The sequence below is a fragment of the Myodes glareolus genome, chromosome 25 (assembly GCF_982192425.1).
Source record: "Myodes glareolus chromosome 25, mMyoGla1.1, whole genome shotgun sequence".
Lineage (NCBI taxonomy): Eukaryota > Metazoa > Chordata > Mammalia > Rodentia > Cricetidae > Myodes > Myodes glareolus.
This window is the reverse complement of record NC_142050.1, coordinates 19950470-19965345: the sequence shown is the minus strand read 5'-3', so window position 1 is coordinate 19965345 and position 14876 is coordinate 19950470. Positions and strand designations below refer to the sequence as shown.

At 42.6% G+C, this 14876-nt stretch overlaps 1 protein-coding gene across 1 annotated transcript in view; it reads right to left on the bottom strand.

The window, feature by feature from the left end:
* Cped1 (cadherin like and PC-esterase domain containing 1) overlaps positions 1-14876 on the bottom strand; it is a 284218-nt gene that overhangs the window by 151996 nt on the left and 117346 nt on the right. Inside the window, exons 5-6 of the mRNA XM_048450954.3 lie at positions 13755-13887; positions 10804-10972 (exon numbers count right to left, since the gene is read on the bottom strand). Of these exons, the coding sequence (XP_048306911.3) occupies positions 10804-10972; positions 13755-13887 (302 nt within the window). The remainder of the gene's footprint in view (positions 1-10803; positions 10973-13754; positions 13888-14876) is intronic.

Here is a 14876-nt window from a genome sequence, read left to right as displayed (position 1 = left end):
AGAACCGAATAACGCCTCAATAATATAGTCACCCCAGCACAATAACTCCAGACAATCGAACCACTCCTTAACCAAACACACAGTAAGTATGTGTGACTCACTAAGAGAAAAGGCCAAGCTCTGCTGCCTAGGCGCGGGTGACTGTTACTGAATTCTTCTCTCCTACAGTACATCCAACCACAGTTTCCCCTCCCTTCGCTCCTCCCAGTCCCCCACACCAGCAGATCCAGGCCTCCTCCTTTTGCACTTTTAATCCTTTCCTTTCTCCAGTAGACAGCCCAGACTATTGATGCAACACCAGAAGAGACCACTTGGGGGCAGTATAGTAACTTTTTTGTCTCCTGTAACTATGCCAGTTTCCTTGGTGACAAAAGATAACTGTGTCTTCCAAATTTGAAACCGCATTTTAATACATGGAAGGGGAATGGCTGTATTTCATTTTAAGCTTACAATGCATAAATCACAACAGACAAATGCAAGTCAGGTTTTCTCCTGAAGGGAACAAAAGTCAGACTTCCTTGAGCAATTTTACCTGCTTGGCACAGTTGAAGGTATTTTATATTTAAAATTTGTCACAGCCTCAGAGACAGATAACAAGGAATAAGGAAATTGTTAATAGAAATGTTTTTTAAAAAAAGACAAATGCATGCTAAGCTTCAAATGTACTAATGAAAACGTACTTTGTTTCTATACTCTAAGTGAAAATGGAAAACTGATTTGCCTTCCCCTCTGAGAATGTTTTCTGTAAGGAGCACTAAAGCAATCAGTTTGGGTGGGGTGCTCATGTGTTCACACATCACTTTGTAAAGTATTTCTCTTTCTTTCTTTTCTTTTCTTTCTTTTTTTTTTTTCTGCTACTGAATCTTTTTCAAAGTTTAATGGGTGACAGCCCCATTCCAAAGCATTTCTCTCCCTGTGTCGGCCAAATTTTGGCTGTTGCATCAAATCCTAAGGATTTGCTTTCTATTTAAATGAAGAATACATAAAATCTCTTCCTTTAGGGTTTCAAATGTGTTTAGCAAGTAAATCTTTCTGTTTTGCTTTTCTCACCTCCTCCTTTAGCGATATTAGTTGATTTTTTTTTTTTTAAAAAAAAAAGTCTTAATCTTCTTCCCATCAGTAGCCGCTATTTCACGACACAATGACAGGAAGCTGAGCTCAACTTTGCTGTCCAACTGCAGGGATGGACATTTAGAATTACATGTCTAAACCTGCCAGGTGCCAAGAAAGTTTAGGGCGCTTGCAGAGCACGCTGCCTCAGTTCCTGGGTCCATTAGCCAAAGGTCCTCCTTAACGGTCCTCACTCAATGGAGGAGGAGAGTGAAGAAGGAATCGGAATCCTTGCTCTTCCTTCACTGAACATCTTTCTCAGTTAGCCTGTCAGGGTTTCGGTTTCTGGTTTTGCTTGTTTGTTTTGGTTGGTTGTGTTTGTTTGTTTGGTTTTGGGTTTCTTTCTTTCTTTGGCTTTTCAAGACAGAATTTCCCTGTGAAACAGTCTTGGCTGTTCTGGAACTTGCTCTATAGACCAGGCTGGGCTCGAACTCACAGAGATCCACCTGCCTCTACCTCACGAGGCCTGGGATTAAAGGCGCCAGCCACCACTATCTGGTGTCTGTTAAGTTTTTAAATGAACCATGACTGGAAAGAGTAGGGAAGAGGTAATGAGAAGCTGATCAAGGAACCAAGTTTTAGAAAGCAACGGGAACCTGGGGGGGGGGGGCTATAGCACAGCGCTGTGGGCACAGACACCCCACAATGACTGCACACTTTAAAGGCGAGAGGACAAGATTCTGAGCCAAGGATGGCGACTCACATCTGCCTGCAACACCTGCCTTTGGAGGAAGATACAGGAAACCTGCCTCAAGGTCCAGGCCAGATAGCCTCAGAAGAGACACTGACTCAAGGAACAAAACAAAGTTTAAGCACAGGCTTTATATATTTTCGTCATAAAAATTGCGACTGTTTGAGAAGATGGTTATGTTTAATCTCCTTTATCCATTACGTAGTATTCATATATATTAGAGCATTGCATGGCACCCTGGGAGTGTGCACACTTTTCGTGTTTTTGTGTCAAATAAAAATAAATTTAAGATAGCAATAAGACATCCTAAGATTGTTTAGAAATCAAAACAGTGTTGCCCTCTATGGACACCTAGAAGGCTTTGGAACACTGCTTAGATTGGGCTTTTTCTTCTATGCGAAGGTCAGCTTATCTTATACAATTGTGGCCATGGAAGCACAGCAGAAATCAGAATGGCATTACTGTGCCAGAAAGAGGAGGGAGCTACACAGAAAAACTGTCTAAGAGCCTCTGAGAAGTCCACAGACTCCAGCATGGAGGAGCAACAGTTGCTGCTTGTCCCCTCTTCTGGCCCCTCCTTCACCCTGCGACCACATTGGCTCAGGTTTGGTATAGCAAAGGTGAGCAGAGAGACTGTGCAGGAGTGGGGTGCACATAACTTCGTCCAAAATACTGCAACAGAACTTGGTTTCTATCTCCCAAATACCCTGGAGTAATTCTCATATCTCCCCTGACTTCACACTGAAACCCCTGCTCACCTCCATATTTTGATATATGGGTACCACCAGCTAAATCTCTAACATTAAAGATAATAATTTACTAGCAATAAACAACTAGAAAACTTATTAATTAGGATTGGGATTCATGGATTTACATCCCTGTTGTTGCTATAATACCTTTACATACATTCACATAAAACGCTGAAGACACACATACCTGCTACAGTTTAATTACAGCTGCCTTTTGTAAAACACATGTTGGTTTAATTGCCTGGAGAGGAATCCCCTTATGTGTAGGGAGAGCATGGGGAAGCAGTCAGTACTGGATACAGTCATCAGGGTACGCTCTCCATGTGTATGCGTGGATAACTTATAAGGACAGGGAGAGATAGGGCTGCAGAGATGGCCTAGCCGTTGAGCACAGATTGCTCTTGTAGACAATCAGGTTCAGGTTCACCAGGGGCTGACTCATAACCATCTGTAACTCCAATTTCAGAGGCCCTCTTCTGGCCTCTGTTGGCAAGGCACATGTGGTACATGTTTATATTTATGTACATATACATATATATGTGTATATATGCATATATATAATGCACTTAATAAAAATAAAATTTTAAATCAAAGAGGGAATCCAGAAAATGTGTGTGCATTCATATGTGCACACATGTGCATGCACATCCACTCCCTCCTCCACTCCCCTCCCCCCACTGGCTCATGCCACAAGCTCTGTGTATCTTAGGACTGCTATCAAGAAGATCTTCCCATAGGTAACCCCTCAATCTCGAACTAGAGCTCTGAGCCCTAAATGACTTTTCTTTATAACTTACCCACTCTATGATGTTAACAACAAAGAAAAACATACCAAGACCTTATGAGTTCATTATACTTTCATATAGCTATCAGTTTATGACATTCATCCTGAAGATAAGATATGTGAAAATCAATAAAATCCTGTAAATTAACCACACTGTTTTGTTGTAATAGAATCAACTGTTAAACCACATTCTCCGAAACCACAGGTTCTGGTGTTACTATCACTTCTGCATTTACGGTTCTATTCATGTGACCGAGCACCACGACCAAGGCAACTTACGAAAGGAGGAGTTTATTTGGGCTTACAGTTCCAGAGGGAGAAGAGGCCATCACCATAATGGCAAGGAAATGCAACAGCAAGCAGGTATGGCAGCTGGGACAGCAAGCTGGGAGCAGCTAGCTTCGACCACAAGCAAGCAGCAGAGCATGGACTAGGAATGGAGCCTGGTTTCTGAAACCTCAAGACCAACCCCTCCCCCAGCTTCCGCCAGCAAAGCCACACCTCCCCAACCTATCCAAACACCTCCACCAATTAGGGACCAACTATTCAAATGCCTGAGCCTGTGGAAGCCATCTCATTCAAGTCACCGCAGTATCAATAGGCATCATAAATTCAAATGATAGAAAACCATTACTAAACATTCATAAGCATGGGACATCGTGTGAGTCTCTCAGACACAGACTCATGGCCTGTGTTTCTAAAGTTGAGGGTCATAGCTAAAATTACCACATTCGACTGAAAAAATAAACCATGATTAATGCATCATTTTCTTCCCATTTAGGGTTACAATTTAAGATCAATCTTAAGAATTAATGAGCCTTCAAGATTATCTGACAAATCCTTTGTGGAGCGAGGTTGGAAATGAATGGATGCGTGAATTGCTTTAGAGAAGATAAAATTACCACCAACAGCATCAACTATTTTGATCAACTATTCATGTACTTTAAAATCATATGCAGTTATAAGCCAATTAGTTTTTCTCCAGCAAACACACATCTGAAATAATAATAATAATGGCAGCACTGTGAACTGATAGAGAAGTGTTTTAGATGAGTGTTTTGTGGTTATTGGTTATTTTCTTCTTGAACATCATTCCTATTTACTTCATGTTGATTATCTATGGTTCCCACTTCCAGAAAACCAGACTTGGCACGAACACTGGATGCATTTTAAAGGGAATCTGAGCAGGAACAGGCTAAGTAATACATCAGCTCATTTTACAAACTACCGGGACCAGACTTTTATTCACGTTCTTCCTATTGATGACATAAATCTCTCAGGCCTCCTGAAGTACCAGATGCTCAGTGAAAGCCTTTTACAAGGTCTACTCCACAGCCTGCAGTTCCACACATAAAAATGAGCATCAGAGAAGAACTCTTGTTAAGGTTGAAACCGTAGAGTAGCTTTATGGCTGCTTCCTGAGACGTTCCTCATTTCTACGCCGGGATCACACTAGCTGTCGTCCTTGACATTATCCAAAGCCCTGCATAAATATGATGACAAAGGAGGCTAGCTCCTGTCCTGCACGTGTGTTGTATTTCTAAGTGGAAGAAGGAAAAGGGGACCCATGCATATTTTCTGAAAGGGGACCTTGCAAATGGCAGTGGTCCATTCCTAGCTAAGTTCTGGGCTTTTCCTCTGTGTACACTTTGCAGAGTTCACTGGTGCCCAAGGGGACTGCAGATAGGAGACATGGAAGGAAGATCCCCCAAAGTGGGGATCAGTGACTGAAAGTCAGGGAGTTGGCAGTTGCTTGCTCTGACTTTGTTTTCTATTGATGATTCTTACTTGAGAAATGTCCACGTCCCTCAGATTTTACCCTTTAAATCAAAGTGTCCAGGAATCTAGACGATGACAGTAGTCTCTCGCATTTACTGGAAACAACTTTCCAGTCATTTACCCATATAATTCATACCTTTGCAAAGTAGAGTGGCTTGCCTTAGGGCAGTTAGGGGTAAAGTAGACTCAAGCGATTTCTCACACATTCAAAAAATTTCAAGTGAACTTTAATTCAATTCCACGAAGATGAATGTACCAAAAGATGATTATATGTGAGGACTATCTCCATATAAATTTGTACTTGACACCTAGCTTGTCAAATAAATTTATATCTGATATCAAATATATGATACCTGGTCAATGACTTCATGTAGGTTATGTTTCAACTGGACAAAAATAAGGCTCTGACAAGCTGCCTGCCTGGAGGCACAAATCATTTCAGCGATACGTTTTCATCAAAAGCGCCAGCTACAATCACAGGTGTGAAGAGTCTTCCACCCTCATAAAAAAAGTTACAGACATCAGAGATTCCTCACTGCTGGTTAACTTCTGATTCTGTGATTTACAGGGAATAAAGGGATAACTCATGACTTTTTACTCTAAGAGCCAACTCTAAATTTATGACATTTCTCACAGTTAATCTACGTGATTTGTGTGTGAAGACAGCCGTGGACTCACCTAACTAAAAATTCCAGTTAGAAAGTTGGAGAAAGGGCTGGAAGTTGTGAAGGGCGGGGGTTAGATCTTTTCTGAATAAACTATGGCATAATGTTGAACTTATTGTATTCAAGACAATAATAATGGTTTAACAATGGCATGTCAGGTTATTTAAATTCGCATGAATGGACTCAGTGACCAAGTGCTGTCTGCGCCATTAGTCTCCACATTTTTTCTACATACCTCTTTTGAGAAGGAAAGAGTTAACATTTCACTTAAATTTTAAAATATTTTCATCCTGAAGTGACTTTTTAAAGCTTGGGCTATAAGCTTTATTATATTTCTCAAGTTTGCATGTCTTGATATTTTCCATCTGCTCTCACAGTTTTTATAGATAAAGCATCTCAGCAACAGGCTTAATTGGAAATAAATGAGCTCATACTCCTACCCTTTATTGCTTTTTGTACTTCCTTTAGCTGCCAGCATGTTCTATACGTGGCCACTGATAACCAGTTTAGTGGGTTCACCTCACTGAACAGTAAATAAACCACTGCTGAGTTAACTAATTCAGCCGCCTAATATAGGACCCAGTGCATGAACATGCACGCGTGCTTGCACACACACACATGCAAACATACGCATGCACAAACATGCACACACACGCACACATGTGCACACGCTCATGCACACACACATATGTGCAGGCACACATGCTCACACACATGTGCACAAACACACACGTCTTGTGGAATTTAAGGACGAAGTTTAGCAACATGCTGACATAACATGGTTAGTCTCAAGTGAGTTTGTTTACGTTTTGTCCTCCACAATGGCACAAAGAGGTTTCTGTGTATATTTATACATATGAAAATACCAGAAGAACATATTTTACAGAACGGCAAACTGATCAACCACATGAGTAACATCTTTTGCTGTGAAACTTAAGTACTTCAGTTGAAGGGCACACAAACACCATCCTTGTTTTCTGAACTCAGTGTCATCAGACATAATGTTGACCTACTAAAGGAACAGTCTCCCTCTACATGCTAGCTCAGGAAGCCCTTCTACCTCACCTTAGCAGCAGATAAAGGTATCTTAGGAGTAATCAGGTAAGGTCTTAAAAAGATAAATCCCAAGAAGAGATTGAAACTGACAAGAATTGCATGCTCTCCTGTGGTACAACCGTGGCTCTCATCCACGGGCATGACAAAAAGTGGAAAAGTAGTGAATAGAGCCTGAAAATGCAAGGGAAACCGACTGCTTGGGCTCCGCTCCAGGGAAGGCATAAATAAAACTGTTACAGAAAACTCATTATCTCTGGGGCCATTTTCACTGTAGTAGGTGGAGTGGCTCTTTCATTAGCCAAGAAAAGGGGGGGGGATGCCTTTAGCATTACCAGAATAGTTAAGATCTTGGTTTTCCTTTCAAAATAGTTAACTAGCAGAGACCAAACAAGGCAGAGGCGTGCATTTGACAACAGAAGAACAAAATTCAAAAGCCTGTGCAGAAAGCATTCTGAAAGCAATTTTGAATTGGTGGAACCTGCCGCAGCCATGGACAGGAAAGAGGGTACATGCCAGAGGGACTTGCATGTGCATGAGGGGGTTGCTGGAGGCCACATGAGCGGATCATTAAAACTTTACGTTTTAAAGGGAAGAACTCAAAGTTTCCTCCTGCCTCTTGTCTGTGTATTTTCCCACATGCTGTTGGTCCTCCCTTCTGAAGGATGCAGAGCGCAGGCCCAGGACTGAGAGGTAATGTCCTGCTCAAGGGAGTGATTGCGATGTGTGGAATTTCCAGCCAAATGTGACCCTCTAACTCACTTACTCTCAAACCTCAACCTTCACTGCCTAGTTACTGCCCTATTGTTGTGCAGAGACACCTTGATCAAGGCAGTTTATAAAGAAAAGCACTTAATTTGGGGCTCGCCTACAGTTTCAGAGGGTGAGTCCATGGTCATCACATATGTGAGGAGTACAGATGCCCCAACAAAGCACAGCAAGCTGAACAATGCAGACCATCCAGTAAAGCTGTAACTGGATATATCCATGACTAACATACTCTGGGAAAGCATCAAAGATAGAAACAAAATAAAATTTAGAAGAGAAATCCCCAACTGTAATAATCAGAGGGAATGCAGTAAGAAATGAACAGAGGTAAAACACAGGGGCTCCAGCATGTGCCAGACATACACAATCGAAAGACAAGACTAAACTGTCCTGGAAACAAATGCTTCTGGAAAGCACACAGAGAGACAGAAGGTAGGAGAAAGTGTATACAGTAAGAACAGAGGGCTGTCAATAGCTCAGATGGCAACGGCACTGGTCACCAAGCCTGGTAGCCTGTGTTTGACCCCTGAGACCCACTGTGGAAGGAAACTGCTGACTCATGAAAGTTTTCTTTGACCTTTACAAGTACGTCACACACACACTTTCATCATCATCACCATCACCATCATCACCATCATCATCATCATCATCTTCTTCTTTTTCTTTAAATTACAGGACAAGGGAAGTGGCTCAGCAGTTAAAAGCACTACACAGACTTGGCAATCTGAATCCTATCCCTTGAGAGCCTGTAAGGGTAGAAGGGGAGAACCAACTCCTGAAAGTTGTCCTCTGAGCTCCATAGAATGGGCTGGCATGCGCATGACCACACACTCACGCATCTGGGTAACACTCATGTGCATTCACACACACACACACACACACACACACACACACACACACGTCAAAAAAGGCAGAAACAGAACGATCAAAATTTAGCCAATAGAAAAAGGAGGGAAAAGAAGTCAGTGAGAAAAACATTTTTGGAATCATTGGACAATAGGTTGGCATGGTGAAGGCATCGGCAATCCTAATTTTCTAGATGTTGATGCAGGAGGATCACAAGGTAGACGGAGATTCAGTCTTAAAACAAATAGGTAAACAAACATCAGGATGAGAAAATAAACACGACCACATACATTAAACTAGTGGCAATCGCTATACATTACATATATTAAGAATAACTTTCAAAGTTACAGAGTATTTGAGCCTTACAATGAAAAATGGGAAACTGTGGTTTTAGTGAAATGAAAGGAAACTATAACAAGCAAGAAGATAGAAGGAGAAAATTCTCCAAAGCCGCTGGTGTGTACTAGAGTTACGACGCTCATCTTCTGCCCTCTGAAATGTGAACTCTTGGCTCCCAGGCCTTTGACTCCAGACAGAACAACACTAACAGAAAGTCAGGAGACCTTCCTGGTCTGTGCTTAAATATGTGTTGAATCTGGGAATAGTAACTTGCTCCATGATTCACATGTAACATAACTGAAGACTATGATTCTCATCTGTCTATGCCCATCTTCCACTAGTAGGTTAAACCACATAAAGTTGCAAAATTTTGTTTAAGTCAAAATGAGTAGAACTCGGCAGGTGCATTTAATTTAGATCAATGGAAGGGGGAATGGGAATAACGGGGGCAGCAACGGCAGGAGCAGCTGCTGCAAAGACTTGCAGGAGGCTGGAATAAGCCAACTTGACGCTTCCTTTCAAGATTCGCAGAAAACCATGGACATTTATAGACTTGAGTTTGGATGGCTATTTTAACGTGAAAAGAAGCAAGTTTAAGGACTTGGGCCGTCAGTTCTGCATCCTTAGAATATGAACTACTGCCGGGGCTATAGAAGACGTACATCTATTCCCAGGTCAGTGAGGTGTTCAGTGCCATATTTAAATGAACAATTGACGTGTATTCATCACACTTCCCAGAGTTCAGAGTGCAACTGCTAGAAGGCAAATTCGGGAAAGGAAGTCACCCAGTCACTTTTGGACCTCATTGCATCACACATTCATCTGGTTTCTTCCCAATTTCTCCTGTCAGCACTCTAAGCAATGATTTCCTAGACAATCAAAGTTTCCCTAAATTCTATCCAAGTGTTCTAGGAAAACTTATTTTGAACCAAGTGAACCTAAGCTATCTCTTTTTTTTAAAAAAAAAAAAACAACTTTCTTTTTATTTATTCTTTGTGTCTCTCACATCATGCATCCTGATCTCCTCCTCTTCCTTCCCCACCAAAATAAAGCAAAATAAAATTTAAGAGAAAGAAGGGCAGGAAGGACGGAGTGGAACATTTCATCGTGGAACTACAGTGTGATACTACAGTGAGTCACTCAGTAAAACCCTTTATCTGTGCCTTTTCACAATGCCAACGTTCATCGTAAAGAATCATTGGTCTGGATGGAGGCCCCTGGTCTCTGCTACACCATTGACCCTGGGCCATCACTGGGATTCTTCCTCGATATCCTGCTGCTAGCCTGTGTGGTGCAGTTCCTGTATCCCTGGTACACAGGACAGAACCCCTCACCCCAACCCAAGCTCTGGCAGATCACCATGGGGTGGAGTTGGGCTGGGCCAACACATAACCCCGATTCTGGGTCTGAGTGTTGCAGGGTTGGGCAGCCAGCCAGCTCTAACCACCAGGCTGGGATCTTCCGCATGCCTGGGCTACCTCTTAGAACATCACTTTTGAGGCCTAGTTAGCTCTTCCTGCAAACTCCCGCGTTATCTTTGATACCAACACTTGCAATACTGTGCACGCTTGGGAGCTTCTCTTCTCACCCAGCAGATTCAAGTCAGTATTGACTGACGGACGAAACACTCATCGAGGAAGCAGAATATGGAAACACAAAATTATATTTTCATTTGTTACACTGACTGTTTTTTTTTTCTTAAATAAATGGAAAGTCAGAAAAACAGAAAACAGACAAAACTAGATGGTTAACAGGTCAAAAGCTGAACTAAAATGGTGGGCTGAAGAAAGAAAAAAAAAAAAAAGAACGTGGCCTTCATGATCCGTAGTAAATGAAGCTATTTCCAGCTTATTTTTAAACTTCCACGTATTAAATGAAAATCTCTGTTTGCAGCAATCAAAAGAGATGCAATCTTTGTTCAAGGGGATTTGATAGCCATAAAGGTCAGAGAATGGCAGCCCTACCCGTTTTACTTATCTTCGGCGTACTGTGTGAAATAACAGCTTCAGTCGGATTTACCTTGACAGTGAAGCGTTTCTTCTTTGGTGGGCTCCACACCGTGCCGGTTGAATGAATGAACGCACGCAACGGCCTTAAGGAGGTCACCAACACATAGGCTTTAAGAATCACAGATAGCTCTTCTGCTCTGAAGATTGCTTCACGTGGAGCAAGGACTGCGGTGTGATTCCTAGAAAAAAAAAAACAACATAGCACTGCATTTAGAATTGAGCATGTACTGTTGTGAGTGACCTAAAGCGGGGTAATTCCTCCCCTTGGAGCGCAGGCTGCGGATTTCCCGAACAGTTGCAGCTGTGGGTTACTCTCTCGCCACCAGGGGGTGCTCGGGCTCGGAGACACGCTACCAAATGGACAGAGTTCTCTGCTCCGGAAAATCAAATCACACGTTTTCCCCCCAAAGGAAAACAATACTTACAATAAGATTTAAAGATTTCTGAAAATTGAATTGGTGACACTGCCTGTGACCATGTCGGATCCATGGGATTGTAACAGCAGAAGTGAATACGTGAATTTGGATGAGAAGCTACACCCCTCCAAACCCCACCCCTGCCATTTCTTACTTTGGTGATCTCTCTTCTGTTTGTGCAGAGAGTGACTTGTTTAACAGCAGAATGACCATCAAGAATATGCTAGAATACGTCCCCAATTATCCCACATCTATATAACAAACACCCCATCATTCCTGATTATTAAAGGCCGAGTGTGAAGAAAGCAGCGAATAATATTAGTTTCTTGTTTTGTGATGAAACAAATGCACTTCCATCATAAATTGTACCAAAATATATCATTATTTGCTTTCCTGGATCACGTCTATATGTCAAGTATTTAAGCCTAATTAATAATATGTAGATTGTGCTTACGACAACCATGGAAAGTAAAATTCATGCGAAGGCTACATATGAATTCTCATTAAGTACTATTAAATGCAGAAACATTATCTAGTTAGCAAGCATACAGTTAGATGAGGCAAACTCATCTATGTCTTGAATGACATAACTAAAATATATTTTTCTTTGTGGTTTATATATATTCTAAAATCCGAATCTGTGGAGTCCAGGAGGAAAGGACATTGAGGGGAGGGGGAAGACAGTAGAATACAGGCATCCTGGTGATATGAAGGAGAAAGGGGAGATTTGTGGAGGAAAGTTTAAATGGGGAGAGTAGTGGGAGGGAAGGGCAGAAGATGAGGCCAGGAGAGGGATAACTAACTAATCCTAAGGATGTTTGGAAAAGCCATATGGAAACCTACTGTGTCTAAACATCATATTTATGTGTTTTTTTGCATAAGAAAATGTGAGTTACGTGAGAATCACCCCAAGTAAGGGATGATATTCCTTCCAGCAGCTACAGACAGCAAAATAAAACGCCCAGTGCAAAGTGTGGGACACTTCCCCGAGAGTTGTTGGTCAGGAGCATCTCAGAGATCACCCAAAGGGTACAGGCCATCCTTATTGCTCTTGGTTGCCCTGATGGTCAGACCCCATTGCCGAAGACACCCCCACTTTGGTCACAGGACATGGAGAAGTGAAGCCAGTACTGACCAGGAAGCTGCCTTGCTGCTGGCCGGCATTTGCAGTAGGGGAAAGTACTGTAAGCAGATTCCTGAGGCAGGAGGAAGCCAGCAACAACCCTACCAGTCATGAACCCTAGGAACTATAATAATGACCTGGGGGGCAAAATATGCCCCTGGGGGCAACAGTGGTATAAATGTTACGGGCTAAGTACACCCCTTTTGCTTGAACTTAAGGCATGTTCCACAGGAGGAAAAGGATGCTCAGTACTGTAAATCTGACTAAAAATGCCCGAGGCACTCACAGTCTCCGGGGTTAAGCCTACTAGGTTTGTTAAATGAACATTTTATCAAACTGTATCAAACTCTCTAAAATCCTATTCCTGTCTATTATAGTAGCTCTCAGACCTCATCGGAGGAGCTTCTTGCTACAATAGATAATGGTTAATGCAGAAACCCACAACCTATCAAAGTGCACAAGCTGAGTGTCAATGAAGCGTTCAGCTACAAACAGAACATCTATAGAGCTCCCCCTCCTCACCATGGGAGAGGGGGATAGGACTATAAGAGCCAGAGGTCAGGGAGGACCTGACTGAAACATTCATGAACTCACGGCAGCTGTGTTTGCCTTCGCTAGATATCTACGGAAGATCAAGCCATTCAGCAGTTGAACATAAAGCTGGAAGGGTCTGTCAAGTCCCGCCTCTAACTGAGGAGCTGTTGATAGTTGATGGCTAATCGGGGAGTCAGACCCTTTAAGAGTGTGGCCCTGACAGGTTGATCCAAGCGCCAGTGAATCACCCAGCTCCCTACCCATAACTATGTAGGGAGTACAAATTTGGCTTGGTTATTAAAAAAGAAAAGGCACAAAGTTGGGGAGGTGCCTGGTGGATCTGAAAGAAGTTAAGAGAAAGACAAGAGAGAGCATCAGATCAAAATACACTGTACAAAATTCTCAAAGAATTAGTATAGATATTGTATTAAAAATACCCTTTCCTGAAAATACATTGGACGACTTGATACCCTTTCTTAGACAGTAGGAATCATAAAAATTTAATAGCTAAAGAAAATCCATTCAGCCACACTCAAAGACTAGAGCAATGTCATATTCGTATAGAAGTTAAAATTTTATAGTTCTACATTGTCAAGGTTCTAAATTCAATTTACATTAATATAACTTACTATATAAGAGTCCAATTTACCTAAATGTTTATTCCACAGCGGCAGAAATTTGAATTAGTCTAGGAGAAAGTCAACGATGACATTCCTTTTAAAGACACAATAACTGAACATCTTATGAATGGGGCCTAGCAATTCATTAAGCGGCAACCACCCCACTCCGCCCCTTCCCAACAACCAAGCTTTCAGATCTGATGTCTAGTTTTTTTTTCTTGTTTTCTACAGTATATGCTGGAGGGCACATTCAACATGTTTATCTTACAGCTGTTTGCGTTGCCAATCCCACGGTTTCCATATGTGTGGCTTGGCTCCGTTCGAGAGGCGACTGGAGGCACTCAGCTGTGTCTGTGTCCCCTGATCCAGGCACACAGAGGGACTCACTGGAAGCCGCAGTTCTGAAAAGAGTCACAAGCGAAACACAGTCATTCTCTTTGGTTCTTCCTGGGAATTGCTTCCAAATTAGATTGTGCTGTGTCAAAAGGGGAGGGTCCATCCCTCCATTCTGAAGCCAGACTGGAGCTATGGAGTAAGAACGCTTGATAGGGGATGGAAACAAGAGGAATCAGGCTGGGGGAGGAGAGGAGTGGAGGAGGAGAGGACTAAAAGGGAGGACTGGAAAGGGGGACAGTTCGGGGTTAGGCAGTAACCTGGGGCAAGGGAATCTCCCAGGAATCTACAAGGGTGACCACACCTAAGACTCCTAGCAATAGCAGATATGTAGCCTGAACTGGCCATCTCCTGTGACCAGGCAAGACTTCCAGTGGAGGGATTGGACGTAAACCCAGTCACATAACCTTCGACCCACAGTCTGTCCTGCCTATGGGATGTTCTGGGGTAAAGGTGTTGCAGAGATTGTGGGAGTGGCCAACTCCAGCCCACCCTGACACTGCCTGGAGCGCCAGAGCCCCGAACTGAAAGGCCCATAAATCTAGGAAAGAACCAAACACAATTGGAGGTAGAAGAAGTCAATGTAATGATGCCTAATAATATTCTCCCCCAATTGTCACCAGAGAGGGCTCATCCAATAACTGATGGCAGCAGATACAGAGACCCACATCCAAACACTGGCCAAGCTTGGGGAAATCTGATGAAAAGAGGGAAGAAGCATTGTAGGAGCCATAGGGGTCAAGGACATACAAGAAAACCCACAGAATCAACTAACCTGGCTCATAGGAGCTCACAGAGACTGAACCAACAGCCAGGGAGCCTGAGTGGGATCAGTCTAGTCCGTGTGTGTGTGTGTGTGTGTCTGTGTGTGTGTGTCTGTGTGTGTGTGTATGTGTGTGTGACAGTTGTATAGCCTGGTCTGCTTGCTGGACTCTAACAGTGGGAGCAGGGGCTGTCTTTAATACTTTGACTGGTATGGGGAATTCTATTCCTCATA